At 45.4% G+C, this 24411-nt stretch overlaps 1 protein-coding gene across 1 annotated transcript in view; it reads left to right on the forward strand.

The window, feature by feature from the left end:
* LOC121583774 (voltage-dependent T-type calcium channel subunit alpha-1G-like) overlaps positions 1-24411 on the forward strand; it is a 206764-nt gene that overhangs the window by 58465 nt on the left and 123888 nt on the right. The window contains exons 7-10 of the mRNA XM_045226451.1: positions 1321-2251; positions 2448-2836; positions 21241-21392; positions 21691-21876. Of these exons, the coding sequence (XP_045082386.1) occupies positions 1321-2251; positions 2448-2836; positions 21241-21392; positions 21691-21876 (1658 nt within the window). The remainder of the gene's footprint in view (positions 1-1320; positions 2252-2447; positions 2837-21240; positions 21393-21690; positions 21877-24411) is intronic.

Below are 24411 nucleotides of genomic sequence, written 5' to 3' on the forward strand. Positions count from 1 at the left end.
CGTGTGTGTACGTGTGTGAGTATCAGAATACAATGCCATAGGCATAGCTACTTATTCAAACACCTAGCAAACTCCTGACTCCTGAATGCCCTCCAAGGCCCTTATGTAAAGAGAAGTCTGCTTCCAGAAACATGTCTCAGAACACCACGCATCATCTGTTCAGTCTGATACTCCCTCACAACTACACAGTACACAGCCTGGTGATAGAGTACAGTATTATCTCCTCAACCACACCTTCACAGAGTAGCTAACTTGGGAGTGCTGGTTCACAGAGCTGGGGGAGCTGGTTCACAGAGGCTGGGAGGCTAGCCACTAGCTAACCTGGGGGACTGTCTGTTATTTGTATGTTAAACTCACAGTGGAGATGTAGCTGAAAAACTCCCCAAAGTGGATGGGGAGAGACTCTAACTCTGTGTGTGTTTCTGGTTGTCCCTATCCTAACTCTGTGTGTGTTTCTAGTTGTCTCTATCCTAACTCTCTGTGTGTTTCTGGTTGTCCCTATCATAACTCTGTGTGTTTGTGGTTGTCCCTATCCTAACTCTGTGTGTTTCTGGTTGTCCCTATCCTAACTCTGTGTGTGTTTTTAGTTGTCCATATCCTAACTCTGTGTGTGTTTCTGGTTGTCCCTATCCTAACTCTGTGTGTTTCTGGTTGTCCCTATCCTAACTCTGTGTGTTTCTGGTTGTCCCTATCCTAACTCTGTGTGTGTTTCTAGTTTTCCCTATAATAACTCTGTGTGTGTTTCTAGCTGTCCCTATCCTAACTCTGTGAGTGTTTCTAGTTGTCCCTACCCTAACTATGTGTGTATCTGGTTGTCCATATCCTAACAATGTGTGTATCTGGTTGTCCCTCTCTAGATTGACTCTTTCTAGAGACTCTAACTATGTGTGTTTGTGGTTGTCCCTCTCTTAACTCTGTGTGTGTTTCTGGTTGTCCCTCTCCTAACTCTGTGTGTGTTTCTGGTTGTCACACTTCTCTTCTTAAAATCTGATTTTAAACCTAACCCTAACCTTAACACTAACCTTAACCATACTGCTAACCTTGGGCCTAGCCCTAACCTTAAATTAAGACAAAAAATCAAATGTTTGTTTTCATGAATCTTTACAATACAGACAATGTTGACTTTGTGGCTGTAGTAACTAGTGACAACCCCTAACTCTGTGTGGTTGTGGTTGTCCCTCTCCAGATTGACTCTTTCTAGTTTAGTTTAGGGCTTTTTTTAGCACAAAAAAAGAACGATAAACAGTGCAGATAAAAGCAATGTAAAAAGGTGTGCAGGACTCTTTCTAGAGACCAACTCTTTGTTTGTTACTACTCCAGATTGGCTCTTTCTTCATGATCAACCTGTGTCTGGTCGTCATCGCCACCCAGTTCAGTGAGACAAAGCAGAGGGAGAGCCAGCTGATGAGGGAACAGCGCATCCGTTTCCTGTCCAATGCTAGTACCCTGGCCTCCTTCTCTGAGCCGGGCTCCTGCTACGACGAGCTCCTCAAACTCCTTGTCCACGTCATTCGGAATGGGTTCAGGCAGGTGGCCCATGTCTGCCGGGCCGTGATGCGCCGTGCTGGGATGAACATTGCAGCCTCTCCCCCTGCCCTGGAGAGCGAGAGGGAGAGGGGGAGCCAGAGAAAGAGGAGGAAGACTTCCAGACAGGGTTCTGTGGTCTCCAGAAAAGTGTCTATGTCCGTTCATTACTTGGTTCACCAAAATCACCATCACCATTATCACTATCACTTAGTGAACGGGAGTGTGAGAGGGAGACTAGGGGGGAGAGGGGTGGCGGGGGTCGGGGGAGGAGGAGGGGATGTGGAGACGGGTTCCCATAGCAACAACGGGGGCACTGGACGTCTCATGCTGGGTCCTCCTCCATTGCCGACCTCTGATGTGAACTTGGCGACCCCGGTGTCACCAGACAATCCCGCTCCGGAAACCAACGGTGGTGACTCGTCATCAGTGCGGAGTACATTCCACACAGACTGCCACCTGGAGCCCAGCACCCCCACTGCCCTCGCCCCTACCCCTAGTCCCTTCTCCCTGACCCCTACGCCCATGTCCAGGCCTATGAAGAGGAACTCAGTGCCCTTCGCTGGTTCCGGACCTAAAAACTACCCCACCCTACAGCCCAGGGCACTAATGGAGTCTAGAAGTGGCAGTGTTACAGCTAGTACCATCAGTAATATAAACCTCAATATACCACCTCTACCCCTGGAGAGAAGATCACAGAGTTTTGTAGACACACACACCCCCACAGGTACGCCATTAAACACACACAAACCATGTGAGAAGGACAGAAGTTAGAGGTGTGGTTAGACTGGTGTTTTTGTCTTGTTTTAATTGAACTGTGATGATATAGTGAATAAAAAGGGAACGTTGCTTTTTCTGAGGTGCAATATCAACAAATGTGCTGATGTGATATAGCTTCTCCATCCCTCCGTCCCTCCCTCCAGCCCAGCTCTCCTGCCGTGACCTGAGTGCCATCGGAACCCTGGACCCGTCGTTCACCTTTGACCCTGAGTCGTGCCCCTACTGTGCCAAGGCTCTGGCAGGGGAGTCAGAGGGCACAGACGGAAATGAGACCCCTGGGGACTCAGACAGTGAGGGCATCTACGAGTTCACCCCGGACCTCCAGCACAGGGACCGCAGGGACCGTCGGGATAGCCGTCAGCCCAGGAAGAGGCAGCGAAAGCTGGGTACCACGGTGGGGAGAGTGGTCCGGGCCTGGAGGCTGGTGTGTGATACCTTTAGGAAAATAGTGGACAGCAAGTATTTTGGAAGAGGGATCATGATCGCCATTCTGATTAATACGCTGAGTATGGGGATCGAGTACCACGAACAGGTGAGTGTGTTTTTTTGTTCGTACAGTACATCTTGTGGAGGATTGTGTGTGTGTGTTGGTGTGTAAGTGTTAAAGTTGCTAGGTTGGGATTGGAGAAGCCAATCTGTAGTCTGAGGACTATTCCCTGTAAGGTCAGGGGTTCAGACCGTGTAGTCTGAGGACTATTCCCTGTAAGTTCAGGGGTTCAGACCGTGTAGTCTGAGGACTATTCCCTGTAAGTTCAGGGGTTCAGACCGTGTAGTCTGAGGACTATTCCCTGTAAGGTCAGGGGTTCAGACCGGGTAGTCTGAGGACTATTCCCTGTAAGTTCAGGGGTTCAGACCGTGTAGTCTGAGGACTATTCCCTGTAAGGTCAGGGGGTTCAGACCGTGTAGTCTGAGGACTATTCCCTGTAAGGTCAGGGGTTCAGACCGTGTAGTCTGAGGACTATTCCCTGTAAGGTCAGGGGGTTCAGACCGTGTAGTCTGAGGACTATTCCCTGTAAGGTCAGGGGTTCAGACCGTGTAGTCTGAGGACTATTCCCTGTAAGGTCAGGGGTTCAGACCGTGTAGTCTGAGGACTATTCCCTGTAAGGTCAGGGGTTCATACCGTGTAGTCTGAGGACTATTCCATGTATGGTCAGGGGTTCAGACCGTGTAGTCTGAGGACTATTCCCTGTAAGTTCAGGGGTTCAGACCGTGTAGTCTGAGGACTATTTCCTGTAAGGTCAGGGGTTCAGACCGTGTAGTCTGAGGACTATTACCTGTAAGGTCAGGGGTTCAGACCGTGTAGTCTGAGGACTATTCCCTGTAAGTTCAGGGGTTCAGACCGTGTAGTCTGAGGACTATTCCCTGTAAGGTCAGGGGTTCAGACCGTGTAGTCTGAGGACTATTCCCTGTAAGGTCAGGGGTTCAGACCGTGTAGTCTGAGGACTATTCCCTGTAAGGTCAGGGGTTCAGACCGTGTAGTCTGAGGACTATTCCCTGTAAGGTCAGGGGTTCAGACCGTGTAGTCTGAGGACTATTCCCTGTAAGGTCAGGGGTTCAGACCGTGTAGTCTGAGGACTATTCCCTGTAAGGTCAGGGGTTCATACCGTGTAGTCTGAGGACTATTCCCTGTATGGTCAGGGGTTCAGACCGTGTAGTCTGAGGACTATTCCCTGTAAGGTCAGGGGTTCAGACCGTGTAGTCTGAGGACTATTCCCTGTAAGTTCAGGGGTTCAGACCGTGTGTAACCGTGTGCAGCGAACCTCTCTTGGCCTTCACTCAGCTTCATTCCCTGAGAGAAATTCCCTTTCTTCTCAACCCTCAGAGCGTTTCAACTCCGGACTGCCTTGTTTATAGGAGCATAATTGTGGCCATGTGAAGTGCAGGAGAGCGTGTGACTTGTGTTCAAACCGTAGCCTGAAGGGAGCACGCCACCAGGTCTCCTGTCCAGCCCACACACACACACACACACACACACGCACACACACACACACGCTATATGTCTAACACATGTAGTGGTAAAGCAGGAAGTGGATAGATTGAAGAGTTTTCAACTGTGTGTGTGTGTGTGTGTGAGAGAGAGAGTTAGTGTGTTTATTTGTTTGTGTGTGTTCTGATTGAGTGTTTCAACGTTCCAGCTTCCCTGTGTAGTTTTCCTCAGATTCCTGGGGAGTTCTAGCATCTCCCTTTGTCCTTTTATCCCCCAGCCGACCCACATGGTGTGTGTGTGTGTGTGTGTGTGTGTGTGTGTGTGTGTGTGTGCAGAGCAGGCATCCAGATTCACAGGGTTACTATCGGTCTCTGACCCAGTCGCTCAACAAACACTACCAGACGCCAATTACACACACACACACACACACACATACATTCTCTCTCTCTCTCTCTCTCTCTCTCTCTCTCTCTCTCTCTCTCTCTCCACACACACACATTCTCTCTCTCACACACACACTCTCTCTCTCTCTCTCTCTCTCTCTCTCACACACACACACACACACACACACAAACATTCTCTCTCTCACACACACACTCTCTCTCTCTCACACACACACACATTCTCGCTCTCTCTCTCTCTCTCTCTCTCTCTCTCTCTCTCTCTCTCTCTCTCTCTCTCTCTCTCTCTCTCTCTCTCTCTCTCTCTCTCTCTCTCTCTCTCTCTCTCTCTCTCTCTCTCTCTCTCTTCTCTCTCTCTATCTCTGTCTCACTAACACACACACACTCTCTCTCCTGGTTTTAGGAGAGAGTTTTATAGTTTTCCCTCCCTCCCTTGTTATTCTCTTGTTTTTGTTCCCTCTCCCTCGTTCCCTCTCCCTCGTTCCCTCTCCCTTGTTCCCTCTCCCTCGTTCCCTCTCTTTGTCTGGGTTCTTCTGACATGGATTCCTACTCTCTAGATGAGGAAAGTTATTATTTGAGTGTGTGCGAGAGTGTGAGTATATCCGTACGTGTGCCTGTGTGAAAAGTTTGGTGAGACAAAACATTGAGCTACGCTACTCCAATCCTCCAACCAGTTAATACATCCAATATCATCCCACTAAGACATCATTCCCTTTTCTAACACTGGCCTCAAGGAGATGCTGACACTGAAACTCTTCTGCATGTACATACTCTATTCAAGGTACTTGAAGAGAGACAGGGGGATAGAGAAAGGGGGAAGAGAGTAGGAACCTTGTTAAATAAAAAAGAGAGGTTATATGTGCCAGACATTCCAGTCGATGAAGTTTTGCCCAGAACCATACCTCCATTTATTCTCTGTAAATATTTTTTTAATGACCAGATATCCCACTCCTTACTTTCTCCAGCTCTCTCTTTTCTCAGCGGGTTGTGTGGCTAATATTGTGTCTCTTTTAGACAGAGGGCTCGGACCCCAATGCCCTTGAACAAGTGGGCTTTATCCAGCTGCAGAACTCTTCCCCCACCAATACAGCTAGCTAGTCTGTTGAAGGTGCCTCTGCTTTTCTGAGCAGACGTCTCCTTTAAGAGATGCTATTGACTATGGACTCCAGTTCACTTTTGAAATATGATAATGCCTGACAAACTTAGATTTTTGAGTGAACTGTCACTTTAAATTAAGGGGGACTGTGAAGGGATGAATACACACTCCTGTGGATGTGGTGTGGTGTGCTCAGCGTCTAACAGGCGTATCCAGAGCCTGTGTTTAAAGGGGATTTTACAAGATAAATCACTGATCTATATTAGATGGATGTGGAGGGGAGGGAAGCTGAGAGCCCCATGTTTTACCCCCAGACATGCAGGATGAGGGACACACCCACACGAACACACACACTTTTTAATGCTCTATCTATTTACAAAGGCCAATCACTATTTCTGTTGGGAGTAATTAGATCTAACGGTCTTATTAATGTTTGGTAATTAGGATGACTAACAGGATGGGTGCGTCCGATTCAAACGGCCCTGCTATCAATTTACCATTATGCAAGATCCCCCGCTGTCTCTGCAGCTATCTGTATGTGACTGTCTTTGGTGTCTTTGTGTGTGTGTGTGCAATACAACAATATAAAGTGCATAATGATGTTCATTGGTGGGGCTGTGAAAGTAATGGAATTTCGATTACGGTTATTTGTCAGCCATATGACCACGTTCACTGTTAAAATTGTTCGAATAGCAAAACAAATAAAAATAATTAAGAAGATGTGCATTTTCTCCTGTCCTACGATCCTGACTATGTGTTCCAAAACACTGTGGGGGGGGGGGGGGTGCTCTTAATGTTTTGTACACTCAGTGTATACAGTATATACAGTGCCTTCAGAAAGTGCCTTCAGAAAGTATTCACACCCCTTGACCTTTTCCACATTTTGGTGTGTTACAAAGTGGATTAAAATGGATTTAATTGTCGTTTTTTGTCAACGATCTACACAAACTACTCTGTAATGTCAAAGTGGAAGAAAAATGCAAAAAAAATAAATGGAAAATGGAAAATTAAACACTAATATATCTTGATTAGATAAGTAGTCAACTCCCTGAGTAAATGCATGTTAGAATTACCTTTCTGGGTACGTTTCTAAGAGCTTTGTCTTGCAATAGATTTTCAAGCCGATTTAACTCAAAACTATAACTAGGCCTCTCAGGAACATTCAATGGCATCTTGGTAAGCAACTCCAGTGTATATTTGGCCTTGTGTTTTTGGTAATTGTCCTGCTGAAAGGTGAATTTGTCTCCCAGTGTCTGTTGGAAAGCAGACTAAACCAGGTTTTCCTCTAGGATTTTGCCTCTGCTTAGCTCTATTCCGTTTATTTTTATCCAAAAAAAAAACTCTATGCTTGTAATCCTTGCTGATTACAAGCATACCCATAACATGATGCAGCCACCAGCATGCTTGAAAATATGAAGAGTGGTACTCAGTGTTGTGTTGTGTGGATTTGCCCCAAACATAACGTTTGTATTCAGGACAAAAAATGTACTTCTTCATCTTTTGCAGTATTACTTTAGTGCCTTATTGCAAACAGGATGCATGTTTTGGAATATTTTTATTCTGTACAGGCTTCCTTCTTTTCACTCTGTCATTTATGTTAGTATTGTGGAGTAATGTTGTTGATCCATCCTCAGTTATCTTCTAAACAGCCATTAAACTCTGACAGTGTTTTAAAATCACCATTGGCCTCATGGTGAAATCCCTGAGCAGTTCATTCCTCTCCCGCAACTGAGTTAGGAAGGGCTACTGTATCTTTGTAGTGACTTGGTGTATTGATACACCAGCCAAAGTGTAATCAATAACTGCACCAGTACAGTGATAGTACTTGCATACTTGCATAGTAGCAATATCAAAAACAGAAAGTGTCCAGATAAAAAATATTGTATAAATATTTGATCATTATTAGATTATGCTTTCCTGACACACTTGTCTAAATTGATGGGTCATGTGAAGGAAATGCTATAACCACCCCTCACCCACATCTAGCTAAGTGGATCGGTCACTATTGTCTAGACATGTACACATGTTCATGAAATACAATCGATGGCCTTAATCACCCCCAGACACACCTGCTAATTTGATGGGTCATGTAATAATCTGGCCAAAGTGGAGTCTTTTGTTGAGACATGTAGCTAGCTAGGTAGCTAGTTAGCTAAACAATGAACCGGCATAACCCCAACTCATACTACTACCAATACAAACATTGTCATAGCTGTAGTATGACTCTGCAGGTAGCTAAAGCTAACAAACTAGTTTAATGTTAACTAGCTAACATTAGGCTATAATTAGCAATGCAAATGATTTTCTGATTCGAATAATGTTACTACACAGATCATACACGTAACGTTAGCTAGCGAGCCAGCAAGCTCACTAACATTATGCTTTAACTTGCAATAAAAATGACTTTCTGACAAAATTAGAAACTTATATCTGGAAAATGTTGCTAGACTCTTACCCGTATACATGAATGAACGCTTCACGGCAGACTGGAACCATTTAACTCTGTTTTGTTTGTAGCTACATCTTGTTTGGCCAACTTTGTGTCAAGTCACTCCGGTTCATACTGACCGTGGCGTGTGCAGAAAGTAGCCCATCCATTTTTCCTACTGATCTGGCGCGGTAGAAAGGACTGTCAACACATACTGAACAGCTCACGTTATGGACAGAAGCGGGCTACATGGCAGACAAATCCAAACTCATCTCCTGGCATGTCCAGCCCATCCATTATCTCATGCAATCATGGCTAGTGGGAAGGTTCCTGTCTTTTTCCATGGCTAAACCAACTAGGCTCCTAATTTAACAATTTGTTTCATATTTATGGATGGAATACACATTTTTTATTAAGGCACATGAAAGTTCACATGTTCTAGAAGGCATTTCTGCCAAAAAACGCATTCGGATAAAAAAGTAATGTTTACGTTCAAATGCTGCTCCTGTGAAGTAGTGATGTGCGCAGTGGCGACCCTTCATTTAATGTAAACAATGTAAAAAATAAAATAAAATTATTGGGTTAATAAAGCCGCATACAAACATGGTCTCTTTTTTTCTTTCTTGAGTAAGGCAGCTCCAAAATGCAGGTGTTTCAGCCTAGCTCAGTGCTTTCTGTGGTGGTGTGGCAGCCAGCGGAAAATACGGAGCGTAGGGGTTGGTAATGTCCTTTAGTTGCGCCATGATTAGCTCAGTGTTCTGTCACTTGTGGGGACACTACATCACCGCCAAGTCTTAGGGTAGACTTAGAAAATTCAAGCCCCTTGGGTGCTGCCATAGAGTTACATTAGGTGCCCATCCAAGAAGGCTCAAGGTCATTGGCCACAGATAAAATTATGTCAAATCACGTTATATATACAGTAGCTTTGATTGGACTGACCATGTCAACATCATACTTTCAAAATCTTAGCTAGCATTCATCATCATGAATCAAGTTGACAATCTACTGGCAAATCCTTTTTAATCCTTGTCATATGAAGAGAAATAATGAAGAGAAATTATAGATAAAACGTATCGGTGCTCATCGGCCATTGGACATAAACATTACACAACAAGTTGGAAATCGCAAATTCAACAATGAGTGGTCTGGAAGGAATCCGTGACAGTGGCTAACTGCAAGCATTGCAAAGAAATCACTAGCCTGCTATTCAGTGGAGTGGCTGTGTGGTCCCAAATCTGGGATTAAGGGTCTCTTTTCCAAGTTTACAATGATAAACATTCAACATTGGCCATGCTGTCAATGAAGCATGATTTATGCCGCGCTCAAAACAACTGTTAACTCAGAACTGCGGAAACTTGACTTCAGTGAGTTCAAGACAACTGGGAAGTCGGGAAAAAATGAGCTCCGACTGGGAAAATATGTTTTGAACGGTCATCCAACTCTAAATTGTAAGTCGGGAACTCGGGCCTCTTTCTAGAGCTACGACATGAAGATCAAATCAAATCAAATCAAATTTGATTGGCCACATGCGCTGAATACAACAGGTGCAGACATTACAGTGAAATGCTTACTGACAGCCCTTAACCAACAGTGCATTAATTTTTTTATAAAAAAGTAGAATAAAACAACAAAAAAGTGTTGAGAAAAAAAGAGCAGAAGTAAAATAAAATAACAGTAGGGAGGCTATATACAGGGGGGTATGATTCTACCTTGTTTTTTTCCGAGTTCCCAGTTGTCTTGAAAGCACCATAAATCCAGAGAATGTCAGACTTTGATGACAAAATTTGCCCATGAAGGACCGCCGCGCCACCTTCCTGTTCAAGTGAGCACAGCACAACAAGGTGAGTCCAAAAATGTATTGTATGCTGCTGCATAAATTATGTAATATGCCAGGGAGATATGTATACTGTAGCTAAGAAAGTAATACTAAGTGTATGTTGTGTAGTAAGCTGTAAGTAGCCCATGTGCCTCACCCTAATAATTTGGTCTATTTACCCCTCTTAATTTCGCCTACTGTTCTGACTTGGTGGTGTGCATGTAGCCTATAACCTGTTTTAGAGAAATGTAATCATTGAATTTTGTAAGAGCTTTCATTGTCTGCTTATATGCCCCCGTTATTTATCCTACAGTTCTGACTTGGTGTAGAGGGAGAACACTGTAAGAACGGCCCATGTTCTGAATTCTGTCACTGTACATTTCAAAAGTGCCAAACAAATAGTTATGTTGACTACGTCCGTCCTAGCTCTCTCATTAATGTCTTAATCGAAATTACGGATTGCCTCTAATCCGATTGTCGTCCCCTTATGCCGTAGTTTGTACTTATCAATTGTCATAAAGAAACCACATTTGTTTAAGCAAGTCAGCTGTATCAGCCATGTTCTTTTAAAAGGCAGTAAATGAGGCTGAATGAACTGTTTCGCTGCCAGACAAGGCTCCGCTGATAGCCAGGTGTAGCAGTGGTAAGGTGTTGGGACTCTGCTGTTGGGACAGCGTTATGTAGGCCCTAACAATTTGTGGGCACCGTTTGTCACCGTTATAGTGCAATTAAAGTATTGCTTGGTGTTGTGTTGTGGCTTTGCTGGTTTTTTTTGCCCCACCAAGATTTACATGCTAAAATCGCCACTGGACGTGCGACATACGCCTAGTTTCCTGAAACGAGTCACAATTGTGTGTGGGGTACAGAGATGGGGTAGTCATAAAAAAATAATGTTAAACACTATTATTGCACACAGAGTGAAGTGAGTCCATGCAACTTATTGTCACTAGCTGAGGTTAATGTGGTGCGGGAGTCAGGCGCAGGACACCGAAGCTTAGTCCAACAACGTTTACTAGTGCAAACCCAAGCACAATACAATGAACGGCCTCAAAACAAAACAGAGGCGAGCGATTACGCAGACTGTGCGTAAACTGACAAAACAATAAACAGAGAGAACACGCAGCACTAACGGACAGGCGAATAACAACACACAACCAAACCAATACAAAACAGGCAACTTATAGAACACATAATCAGACACAAACAGACACAGGTGCAATGGACAGACAAAAGCAATCAAACATAGAAACATTCAACGGTGGCAGCTAGTACTCCGGGGACGACGAACGCCGAAGCCTGCCCGAACAAGGAGGAGGAGCAGCCTCGGCAGAATCCGTGACAGTACCCCCCCCCCTTGACGCGCGGCTCCAGCCGTGCGCCGACCCCGGCCTCGGGGACGGCCAGGAGGACGCGGACCCGGGCGCGTGGGATGCCCACGGTGGAACTCAGTCAGGAGGGATGGATCTAGGATGTCCCTCCTAGGCACCCAGCACCGTTCCTCCGGACCGTACCCCTCCCACTCCACGAGATACTGGAGACCACTCATCCGGCGCCTCGAGTCCAAGATGGTCCGGACCCTGTACGCCGGGGCCCCCTCGATGTCCAATGGGGGCGGAGGGGTCTCTCCTATCTCATCTTCTTGGAGTGGGCCAGCTACCACCGTCCTGAGAAGAGACACATGGAACGAGGGGTTAATATTATTGTAATCAATAGGCAGTTGTAACCTGTAACACACCTCGTTCAATCTTCTCAGGACTTTAAAGGGCCCCACAAACCGCCGACCCAGCTTCCGGCAGGGCAGGCGGAGGGGCAGGTTTCGAGTCGAGAGCCAGACTCGATCTCCCGGTGCGTATACCTGTCCCTCACTGCGGTGGCGATCGGCGCTCGCCTTCTGTCGACTGATGGCCCGCTGCAGATGGACATGTGCAGCGTCCCACGTCTCCTCCGAGCGCCGAATCCACTCATCCACCGCAGGGGCCTCGATCTGGCTCTCGTGCCATGGTGCCAGGACCGGCTGATACCCTAAAACACACTGGAAAGGTGTTAAATTGGTGGAGGAGTGGCGGAGAGAGTTCTGGGCCATCTCTGCCCAGGGGATATACCTAGACCACTCCTCCGGCCGGCCCTGGCAATAGGACCTCAGAAACCTACCCACATCCTGGTTGACTCGTTCAACCTGCCCATTGCTCTCTGGGTGGTACCCCGAGGTAAGGCTCACCGAGACCCCCAAGCGTTCCATGAACGCCCCCCAGACTCTGGAGGTGAACTGGGGACCTCGGTCAGACACAATATCCTCGGGGACCCCATAGTGCCGGAACACGTGGGTAAATAGGGCCTCAGCGGTCTGTAGGGCAGTAGGAAGACCCGGCATTGGGAGGAGACGACAGGCCTTGGAAAACCGATCCACAACGACCAAAATGGTGGTATTCCCCTGGGAGGGGGGAAGGTCGGTCACAAAATCCACGAGAGGTGGGACCATGGTCGTTGTGGAACGGGCAGGGGATGTAACTTTCCCCTGGGTAAATGTCTAGGCGCCTTACACTGGGCGCACACCGAGCAGGAGGAGACATAAACCCTCACATCCCTAGCTAATGTTGGCCACCAGTATTTCACGCTAAGGCAGTGCACTGTCCGGCCAATACCTGGATGTCCAGAGGAGGGTGATGTATGAGCCCAATAAATAAGGCGGTCACGAACCTCGAGCGGAACGTACGTCCGCCCCACAGGACACTCGGGGGGAGTAGGGTCGGTACGCAGGGCCTGCTCGATCTCCGCATCGACCTCCACACCACCGGAGCTACCAGACAAGACTCCGGCAGTATGGGAGTAGGCTCAATGGACCTCTCCTCTGTGTCATACTGCCGGGACAGGGCGTCTGCCTTACCGTTCTGGGACCCTGGGATGTATGTGATCTTAAAAACAAACCGGGTTAGGAACATGTTCCACCTAGCCTGACGAGGGTTTAGTCTCCTAGCTGCCCGGATGTACTCCAGGTTACGGTGGTCAGTCAGAATGAGGAAAGGGTGTTGAGCCCCCTCAAGCCAATGCCTCCACACTTTTAGGGCCTGGACTACAGCTAACAGCTCCCTGTCCCCTACGTCATAATTACGCTCCGCCGAGCTGAGCTTGTGAATAGAACGCACAGGGGCGGAGTTTGGAGTGGCGTGCCGGACCGTTGCGACAGGACTGCCCCAATACCGGCCTCGGACGCGTCTACCTCAACTTGGAATGGTAAAGCGGGATCCGGATGCGCCAGCACCGGAGCCGAAGTGAACAGGTTCTTTAGTTTAACAAATGCCCTGTCCGCCTCAGCTGACCACTGCAAACGCACCGGACCCCCCTTTAGCAGGGACGTGATGGGAGCTGCCACCTGTCCAAAGCCCCAGATAAACCTCCGGTAGTAATTAGCAAAACCCCAAAACTGCTGCACCTCTTTTACAGTGGTTGGAGTTTGCCAATTACGCACGGCCGACACACGGTCAACCTCTATCTTCACACCAGACGCGGACAATCGATAACCCAAAAAGGAGACGGACTCCTGGAAAAACAAGCATTTCTCTGCCTTGACATACAGTGGGGAAAAAAAGTATTTAGTCAGCCACCAATTGTGCAAGTTCTCCCACTTAAAAAGATGAGAGAGGCCTGTAATTTTCATCATAGGTACACGTCAACTATGACAGACAAAATGAGGAAAAAAAATCCAGAAAATCACATTGTAGGATTTTTTATGAATTTATTTGCAAATTATGGTGGAAAATAAGTATTTGGTCAATAACAAAAGTTTCTCAATACTTTGTTATATACCCTTTGTTAGCAATGACACAGGTCAAACGTTTTCTGTAAGTCTTCACAAGGTTTTCACACACTGTTGCTGGTATTTTGGCCCATTCCTCATGCAGATCTCCTCTAGAGCAGTGATGTTTTGGGGCTGTCGCTGGGCAACACGGACTTTCAACTCCCTCCAAAGATTTTCTATGGTGTTGAGATCTGGAGACTGGCTAGGCCACTCCAGGACCTTGAAATGCTTCTTACAAAGCCACTCCTTCGTTGCCCGGGCGGTGTGTTTGGGATCATTGTCATGCTGAAAGACCCAGCCACGTTTCATCTTCAATGCCCTTGCTGATGGAAGGAGGTTTTCACTCAAAATCACATGATACATGGCCCCATTCATTCTTTCCTTTACACGGATCAGTCGTCCTGGTCCCTTTGCAGAAAAACAGCCCCAAAGCATGATGTTTCCACCCCCATGCTTCACAGTAGGTATGGTGTTCTTTGGATGCAACTCAGCATTCTTTGTCCTCCAAACACGACAAGTTCTATTTTGGTTTCATCTGACCATATGACATATGACATTCTCCCAATCCTCTTCTGGATCATCCAAATGCACTCTAGCAAACTTCAGACGGGCCTGGACATGTACTGGCTTAAGCAGGGGGACACGTCTGCACTGCAGGATTTGAGTCCCTGGCGGCGTAGTGTGTTACTGATGGTAGGCTTTGTTACTTTGGTCCCAGCTCTCTGCAGGTCATTCACTAGGTCCCCCCGTGTGGTTCAGGGATTTTTGCTCACCATTCTTGTGATCATTTTGACCCCACGGGGTGAGATCTTGCGTGGAGCCCCAGATCGAGGGAGATTATCAGTGGTCTTGTATGTCTTCCATTTCCTAATAATTGCTCCAACAGTTGATTTCTTCAAACCAAGCTGCTTACCTATTGCAGATTCAGTCTTCCCAGCCTGGTGCAGGTCTACGATTTTGTTTCTGGTGTCCTTTGTCAGCTCTTTGGTCTTGGCCATTGTGGAGTTTGGAGTGTGACTGTTTGAGGTTGTGGACAGGTGTCTTTTATACTGATAACAAGTTCAAACAGGTGCCATTAATACAGGTAACGAGTGGAGGACAGAGGAGCCTCTTAAATAAGAAGTTACAGGTCTGTGAGAGCCAGAAATCTTGCTTGTTTGTAGGTGACCAAATACTTATTTTCCACCACAATTTGCAAATAAATTCATTAAAAATCCTACAATGTGATTTTCAGGATTTTTATTTCTCAATTTGTCTGTCATAGTTGACGTGTACCTATGATGAAAATTACAGGCCTCTCTCATCTTTTTAAGTGGGAGAACTTGCACAAATGGTGGCTGACTAAATACTTTTTTTCCCCACTGTACAAGTCATGCTCCAACAGCCTCCTCAACACTCGGCGCACCAGGGCTACATGCTCGGCTCGTGTAGAAGAGTACACTAGGATGTCGTCGATGTATACTACCACACCCTGCCCATGCATGTCCCGGAAAATCTCGTCAACAAAGGATTGGAAGACTGAAGGAGCATTCATTAACCCGTATGGCATGACGAGATACTCGTAATGACCCGAGGTGGTACTAAATGCTGTTTTCCATTCATCCCCCCCCCTAATGCGCACCAGATTGTACGCGCTCCTGAGATCTAACTTTGTGAAGAACCGCGCTCCGCGTAATGACTCCGTCATAGTCGCAATCAGAGGAAGAGGGTAACTGTACTTAACCGTGATCTGATTGAGACTACGGTAATCAATACACGGGCGCAAACCCCCGTCCTTCTTCTTCACAAAGAAGAAACTCGAGGAAACCGGGGAAGTGGAGGACCGTATGTATCCCTGTGCCAAGGACTCGGCTATGTAAGTCTCCATAGCCGCGGTCTCCTCTTGAGACAGGGGATACACACGGCTTCGCAGAAGTGCCGCTCCTGTTTGGAGATCTATCGCACAATCCCCCTGTCTATGAGGTGGTAGCCATGTCGCCCTCGTTTTGCTGAACACAAGTGCTAAATCCTCATATTCAGGGGGAATGCGCATTGCGGGCACTTGGTTCGGACTCTCCACCGAGGTCGCCCCTAAGGAAACACCTAGACATCTCCCTACACACTGGGCAGACCACTCCATAAGAGCCCTCTGTTGCCACGCAATGGTAGGATCATGGGCGCTTAACCAGGGAAGCCCCAGCACCACGGGATACGCAGGAGAGTCGATCAGATAAAACTGAATGATCTCCTCATGACCCCCCTGCGTCGTCATCTTAAGTGGTGCTGTGACTTCTCTGATCAACCCCGACCCCAGTGGCCGGCTGTCTAGGGCATGAACAGGAAAGGGGGCGTCTACCGGCCGAAGGGGAATTCCTAACCTATAACAAAATTCACGATCAACAAAGTTCCCAGCTGCGCCTGAATATACTAGCGCCTTATGCTGGGAATGAGGTGCCACCTGTGGAAATCTCACAGGTATACACAAGTGACCAACAGAGAGCTCTGGGTAAGTGGGGCGCCTACTCACCTGAAATGACTCCCCAGTGCGTGACCTGTTGTCCCCTCTCCCAGGAGACCCTCCCCAGCACCTAGCCGCAGTGTGTCCTCCACGGCCACAGTTGGTGCAGGGGACGGCCCCCCTCGGGTTCTCTCTCCTCCTCTCCCTAGCGCCAGCACCCCCGAGCTCCATGGGAACCGGCTCGGAGGTGCTTGAGGGTGGAATGGACGACCCCCACTCGGGACGTCCGCGGGTAGCCAGCAGGGTGTCAAGACGGATGGAAATGTCCACCAACTGGTCGAAGGATAGGTTGGTGTCCCTGCAGGCCAGCTCACGACGAACGTCCTCTCATAGGCTACACCGGTAATGGTCGATGAGGGCCCTCTCATTCCACCCCGCATCCGCCGCTAGAGTCCGGAACTCGACTTGGGGGCCGCCGCTGCTCCTGCTGACTCCATCTTAAGGTGTGTTGTTCTGTCACTAGCTGAGGTTAATGTGGTGCGGGAGTCAGGCGCAGGACACCGAAGCTTAGTCCAACAACGTTTACTAGTGCAAACCCAAGCACAATACAATGAACGGCCTCAAAACAAAACAGAGGCGAGCGATTACGCAGACTGTGCGTAAACTGACAAAACAATAAACAGAGAGAACACGCAGCACTAACGGACAGGCGAATAACAACACACAACCAAACCAATACAAAACAGGAAACTTATAGAACACATAATCAGACACAAACGGACACAGGTGCAATGGACAGACAAAAGCAATCAAACATAGAAACATTCAACGGTGGCAGCTAGTACTCCGGGGACGACGAACGCCGAAGCCTGCCCGAACAAGGAGGAGGAGCAGCCTCAGCAGAATCCGTGACACTTATTATGTGACTTGTTAATACATTTTTACTCCTGAACTTATTTAGGCTTGCCATAACAAAAAGTTTTCAGTGTTTCATTTTTTATGAATTTGCAAACATTTCTAAAAACACATTTTGACATTATGGGGTATTGTGTGTACATCAGACACAAAATCTGAATGTAATAGTCAAGGGGTGTGAATACTTTCTGGTTATGACGGTCTTCATCCATAATCGTCTGTTACATGATTACCAGCCCATCAGTCATTGGGTCTCTGCATATGTGGTTTCTATCAAACATACAAAAAAGGGTCAGGCAAAGAGTGACGTAATCCACTCTTGGACAATGTGTTACATGCACAGACACACACAGGCACACACACGCACGTGTGGTTCGCGTGTACGCCTGTTGCCGTACGCCTGTTGCCTTTGCACTCCCTGTTGTAGATACATCAGCTGCAAGCTGACATACTCCAGACCTCTGATCTCTGCTTCTTATCACACACAGACACAACCTGAAACACCCAGCTTGAAGTTCAAGAAACTCCTTACGCAGCAAGGTTAGGGCAGGAGGAGGGGAGGGGAGGGAGGGAGGAGGGGAGGGGGGTGGAGGGAGGAGGGGGAGAAGGGGTGGAGGGAGGAGGGGAGGAGGGAGAGAGGAGGTAGGGGAGGAGGGGAGGAGGGAGGAGGGAGAGGGAGTAGGGGGAGGAGGGGGGAGGGAGGGAGGAGGGAGGAGGGAGGAGGGAGAGAGGATGGAGGGAGGAGAGGAGAGGGGGTAGAGGGAGGAGGGGGAGGAGGGAGAGAGGAGGGAGAGAGGGGGAGGAGGGGGAGAGGTGGTGGAGGGAGCAGGGGGGAGAGGGGGAGGAGGGAGAGAGGGGGTGGAGGGAGGAGGGGGAGAGGGGGAGGAGGGGGAGAGGGGGAGGATGGATGGAGGATGTATCTTTGTATCTGCTCTCTCTCCACAGTTACTGTGGTGTGTGTGTTTGTCCTGCTGCCAACTACATGAGACAAGCTGCTCTATTTAATCAGAGGGTAGTTTTCTTCTTTACATGAAGGAGTCACTCTCTTGTCCTTTACAGTAAACCAGTGTGTGAGGGTATTGGCCGTTCAACCCCTCCCACCCATCCCTTGGCATCCATCCATCTCTCTTCCTTATTCTATTTGACTCTTCTGTCTTTCCTCTCAGCAGCGGTTTGCTTTTCCCCTACCTTCTCTCACTCTCTCTCTTGTTCTCTCTCACTCTCCATCTTTCTTTCTCTCTCTCTTTGTTATTCTACAGTTTACATCTTGTCAATAAGGAAACTGAGGTTTCAGGCTCTGGGAAGGGAGGGAGGGTGGTGGTGTGGCAGCCGTCTTGTCTTCCAGGTCTACATTACTCTTGTCAATTAGGATAAATATTATCTCAGCTCACAGAATGTAACACCAGTGGAGAGTCAATCGACTTTTCCTCTTTTTAGCGATAGGTCAAATGTAGGGGCGTCAGGTCATTAGAATATTTTGGGGCGTGGTTTGTTTACAGCTCTTTTTGTGTAGCCGTGAGTGAGAGTGTCATTCCAGTTTCTTTAATCTGTTGTGTTATGCTATTACATGCTGTGTATGATTATGGCCAGTGACTGTGTCTTGTGAAACTCAAATATGGCGTTGTGTCAATTGAGAACTGTTGACTAAGTCTTCAGGGACCCCCAGCCATTCCGGAGCTAGCATACCTAATTCAACTTGTTAATATACACATTAATAAGCAATATAATTTGGCTATTAAACCAGAATAAATAAAGAAACTGTATGGTTCTACAAAGAGCCTTTGAGATTATTTGACATTCTCTCATTAAGGTTCTATAAAGAACCATAAAAAAGTGTTCTATATATCCCCAAAGGGGTTATAACCATAGCGGAACCCTTTTTGGTGCTATATATCATATTTTTTTGTTTGTTCTTTATAGAACCATACAGGTTCCATTTAGAACCGTATGAGCATGGTTCTTTATAGAACCTTAAAAAAAAGGAAACATATAGGACAAAAATGGTTTCGCTATGGTTACAAGCCAAAGGACCCTTCTTTGGCACTATATAGAACCGTTCATTTTTTTGTGTGTAAGGGTCAGGGAGAAATCAAAACCAGCAGGACTATGGAAGGCCTCTGAGGTGTTCACCCCTAGCCTATAGCAGTCTATAACATGTGATTAGGATAGGAATACCATGGCTAAGACAAAACGATTTTGCACTTTTCCAAAAAACATATCATGCTACTGTAATAGTAGTATTAACACTTTGGTTCCCATCAAAGTCTTTCAAAAGTATTTGTCTATTCACCAAGCATTCACCCTTCTTAGCAGACCTCTTTTGAGATAGTAGCTGTGAGTTCCTCAATAGAGATTGAGTGTTTGAGTGGGCAGTGGTGTAAAATACTTAAGTAGAAATACTTTAAAGTGCTACTTAAGTAGTTTTTTGTGGGTATCTGTTACTTTACTATTCATATTTTTGAAAACTTTTACTTCATTACATTCCTAAAGAAAATGATATACTTTTTACTCCATACATTTTCCCTGACACCTAAAAGTACTCGTTATATGTTGAATGCTTAGCAGAACAGGAAAATGGTCCAATTCACGCACTTATCAAAGAGAACATCTCTGGTCATCCCTACTGTCTCTGATATGGTGGACTCACTAAACACAAATGCTTCATTTGTAAATTATGACTGAGTGTTGGAGTGTGCCCCTGGCTATCTGTAAAAAAAAGAAAAAAAAAGAACATTGTGTCATCTGGTTGGCTTAATATAAGGAATCTGAAATGATATATTTTGATACGTAAGTATATTTGAGCAATTACATTTACTTTTGATACTTAAGTATATTTAAAATCAAATACTTGTACACTTTTACTCAAGTAAAATTTTACTAGGTGACTTTCACTTTTACTTAAATCATTTTCTAATAAGGTATCTTTAATTTTACTCAAGTATGACAATTGGGTACTGTGAGTGGGTAACAGCAAAAAGTACAGGTCAATAGTGATGACCCCCATGGCCCTGCTAAAAAGCTTCAGCAACTTCCACTATCAATGAATGCTTCTCAACCCTCTCTCTCCCTTTCTCTCTCTCCCTTTCTCTCTCTGTCTTTCTCTCTCTCTCTCTCTCTCTCTCTCTCTCTCTCTCTCTCTCTGTCTTCTCTCTCTCTCTCTCTCTCTCTCTCTCTCTCTCTCTCTCTCTCTCTCTCTCTCTCTCTCTCTCTCTCTCTCTCTCTCTCTCTCTCTCTCTCTCTCTCTCTCTCTCTCTCTCTCTCTCTCTCTCTCTCTCTCTCTCTCTCACTCTCTCGCTTTCTCTCTCAAACTCACACACACACCTAATTGTTTTCCTAGATGGCTATTTCCTTCTTGATTAGACGTCAGAGAGTATGATATGAAGAGTATAGGTTTGGTCTTGTAATCTGGTTAACTCTATTCACATTTTCTGATATAATGTAATCTAATGGTGCTGTGTGTTCCTGACTGCCAGTGATGCAGTGCCATACTGTCTGTCTGTCTGTGTGTGTGTGTGTGTGTGTGTGTGTGTGTGTGTGTGTGTGTGTGTGTGTGTGTGTGTGTGTGTGTGTGTGTGTGTGTGTGTTTGTCTGTCTGTGTGAATTGGGGTTGTGCTATTTGGGTCATTTAAGGTCACATTCTTGAACAGTAACAGCACGAGTGTTGAAGAATGTTTAATATATGGTCTGACAGAAGCAAAAAGGACACACACACACACACACACACACATACACACTCTGTGAATATTATTGATGTGTCGGATATAAAATGCCTTTCATGTTTCTCACACACACACACACACACACACACACACACACAAACACACAAACACACTCCATATGAAACAGCATGCTTTTGATCTAGCTGTGAGAGTGACAGAACACTTCTCTGATGGTCTTATCATTGGATGTGTTTGTGTGTGTGTATGTGTGTAGGATATAACTATCTCTCATTACATCCTCTCTCTCTCTCTCTCTCTCTCTCTCTCTCTCTCTCTCTCTCTCTCTCTCTCTCTCTCTCTCTCTCTCTCTCTCTCTCTCTCTCTCTCTCTCTCTCTCTCTCTCTCTCTCCCTCCCTCTCCCTCTCTTCTCATCACTTTCCCTCCATCTCTCTCTCCACCAGCCTGAGGAGCTGACCAATGTGTTGGAGATCAGTAACATAGTGTTCACCAGTCTGTTTGCATTGGAGATGTTACTCAAGATGCTGGTCTATGGACCATTTGGTTACATCAAAAACCCCTACAACATCTTCGACGGAATCATAGTGGTTATCAGGTAAGCAAGGCAAATTGACAAATTAATGTATAACTTATGGCACACTGCCAGTCTTAATATTGGTAGGGCCTCACTCTTCAGATCAGGGCCCGTATCCACAAAGCCTCTCAGAGTAGGAATGCGGATCTAGAATCAGGCCCCCACCTGTCCATATCACGGCATTCATTATGATCTAAAAGGTGAAACTGATCCTAGATCACCACTCCTACTCTGAGATGCTTTGAGGACACGGGCCCACGTTTGTCTTACCAATAAATGGTTGATCCTATAACCGACGGCGTCCTATCTCTCTCCCCAGTGTGTGGGAGATCGTGGGCCAGCAGGGCGGTGGTCTGTCTGTGTTGCGAACCTTCAGACTGATGCGTGTGTTGAAGCTGGTGCGCTTCATGCCTGCTCTGCAGAGACAGCTGGTGGTGCTGATGAAGACCATGGACAACGTGGCCACCTTCTGTATGCTACTCATGTTGTTCATCTTCATCTTCAGGTAGCTATTGACTTTCCAAGAATGGAATTAAAAGGGCTTTGGATACAAGCTGACACACATTTTTATAGAAAGAAAGGGGGGTAGCCTTTATCGTCCTCGTCTTAAAGTTATGAGCTAAAGAAGGAGGAGGAGAGGAGAGACAAATTAGGAGGAAAGGAGTTAGAGAAGAAGTGAGTGGGGTAGAGTTGGGACTGTATTCAGTTAGAAAGGAGTATTGGTCTAATGGAGAGTACTAAAGGTTACTGGTCTAATTGAGATTACTAAAGAGTATTGGACAAATGGAGAGTACTAAAGCGTAATGGTCTAATGGAGAGTACTAAAGAGTACTGGTCTAATGGAGAGTACTAAATAGTACTGGTCTAATGGAGAGTACTTATTAGTACTGGTCTAATGATGAGTACTAAATAGTACTGGTCTAATGGAGAGTACTAAAGAGTGCTGGTCTAATTGGGAGTACTAAAGAGTACTAGTCTAATGTAGAGTACTAAAGAGTACTGGTCTAATGTAGCGTACTAAAGAGTACTGGTCTAATGGAGAGTGCTAAAGAGTACTGGTCTAATGGAGAGTACTAAAGAGTACTGGTCTAATTGAGAGTACTAAAGAGTACTGGTCTAATTGAGAGTACTAAAGAGTACTGGTCTAATGGTGAGTACTAAAGAGTATTGGTCTAATGGTGAGTTCTAATGAGTATTGTTCTAATGAGAGTACTAAATAGTATTGGTCTAATGTAGAGTGCTAATGAGTATTGATCTAATATAAAGTACTGACGAGTATAGTTCTACAGGAGTGTACTAAATAGTATTGGTCTAATGGAGAGTACTAAAGAGTATTCATGTAATGGAGAGTACTAATGAGTATTGGTCTAATTGAGAGTACTAAAGAATACTAGTCTAATGGAGAGTACTAAAGCATATTGGTACAATGGAAAGTACTAAGTAGTATTGGTCTAATGGAGAGTACTAAGTTGTATTGATATAATAGAGAGTACTAAAGAAGATTGGTTTAATGGTGAGTGCAAAAGTGTATTGGTCCAATGGAGAGTACTAAAGAGTGTTGTTCTAATGTAGAGCACTAAAGAGTACTGGTCTAATGGAGAGTAGTAATTAGTATTGGTCTAATGGAGATTACTTGGCAGTATTGATCTAATGTAGAGTACTAAAGATTATTGGTCTAATGGCGAGTACTAAAGATTATTGGTCTAATGGAGAGTACTAAAGTGTACTGGTCTAATGGAGAGTACTAAATAGTACTTGTCTAATGGAGAGTACTAAAGAGTGTTGTTCTAATGTAAAGTACTAAAGAGTATTGTTGAAATGGAGAGTTCAAAATAGTATTGGTCTAATTGAGAGTTCTAAAGAGTATTGGTCTAATGGACAGTATTAAAGAATATTGGTACAATTAAAAGTACTAAGTAGTATTGGTATTATGGTGAGTACTGAAGAGTGTTGGTCTAATGGAGAGTTTTAAAGATTGTTGGTCTTTTGGAGAGTACTAAAGAGTATTGGTGTAATGGAGAGTACTAAGTAGTTTTGGTCTAATGAGAATACTAAATAGTATTGGTCAAATGGTGAACACTAAAGATTATTGGTGTAATGGTGAGTACACAAGTGTATTGGTCTAATACAGAGTACTACCGAGTACTGGTCTAATTGAGAGTACAAAAGAGTATTGGTCTACTGTAGAGTACTAAAGTGTACTGGTCTAATGGAGAGTACTAAATAGTACTTGTCTAATGGAGAGTACTAAAGAGTGTTGTTCTAATGTTAAGTACTAAAGAGTATTGTTCAAATGGAGAGTTCAAAATAGTATTGGTCTAATTGAGAGTTCTAAAGAGTATTGGTCTAATGGAGAGTATTAAAGAATATTTGTACAATTAAAAGTACTAAGTAGTATTGGTATTATGGAGAGTACTAAAGAGTGTTGTTCTAATGTAGAGCACTAAAGAGTACTGGTCTAATTGAGAGTACTAAAGAGTAATGGTCTAATTGAGAGTACTAAAGAGTACTGGTCTAATGGAGAGTACTAAAGAGTAATGGTCAAATGTAGAGTGCTAAAGAGTACTGGTCAAATGGAGAGTACTAAAGAGTACTGGTCTAATGGAGAGTACTAAAGAGTACTGGTCAAATGGAGAGTACTAAAGAGTACTGGTCTAATGGTGAGTACTAAAGAGTATTGGTATAATGGTGAGTTCTAATGAGTATTGTTCTAATGAGAGTACTAAATAGTATTGGTCTAATGTAGAGTGCTAATGAGTATTGATCTAATATAAAGTACTGACGAGTATGGTTCTACAGGAGAGTACTAAATAGTAGTGGTCTAATGGAGAGTACTAAAGATTATTCATGTAATGGAGAGTACTAATGAGTATTGGTCTAATTGAGAGTACTAAAGAATACTAGTCTAATGGAGAGTACTAAAGCATATTGGTACAATGGAAAGTACTAAGTAGTTTTGATCTAATGAGAATACTAAATAGTATTGGTCAAATGGTGAACACGACATATTATTGGTGTAATGGTGAGTACACAAGTGTAT

This window comes from Coregonus clupeaformis, chromosome 1, assembly GCF_020615455.1.
Source record: "Coregonus clupeaformis isolate EN_2021a chromosome 1, ASM2061545v1, whole genome shotgun sequence".
Classification (NCBI taxonomy): Eukaryota; Metazoa; Chordata; class Actinopteri; order Salmoniformes; family Salmonidae; genus Coregonus; species Coregonus clupeaformis.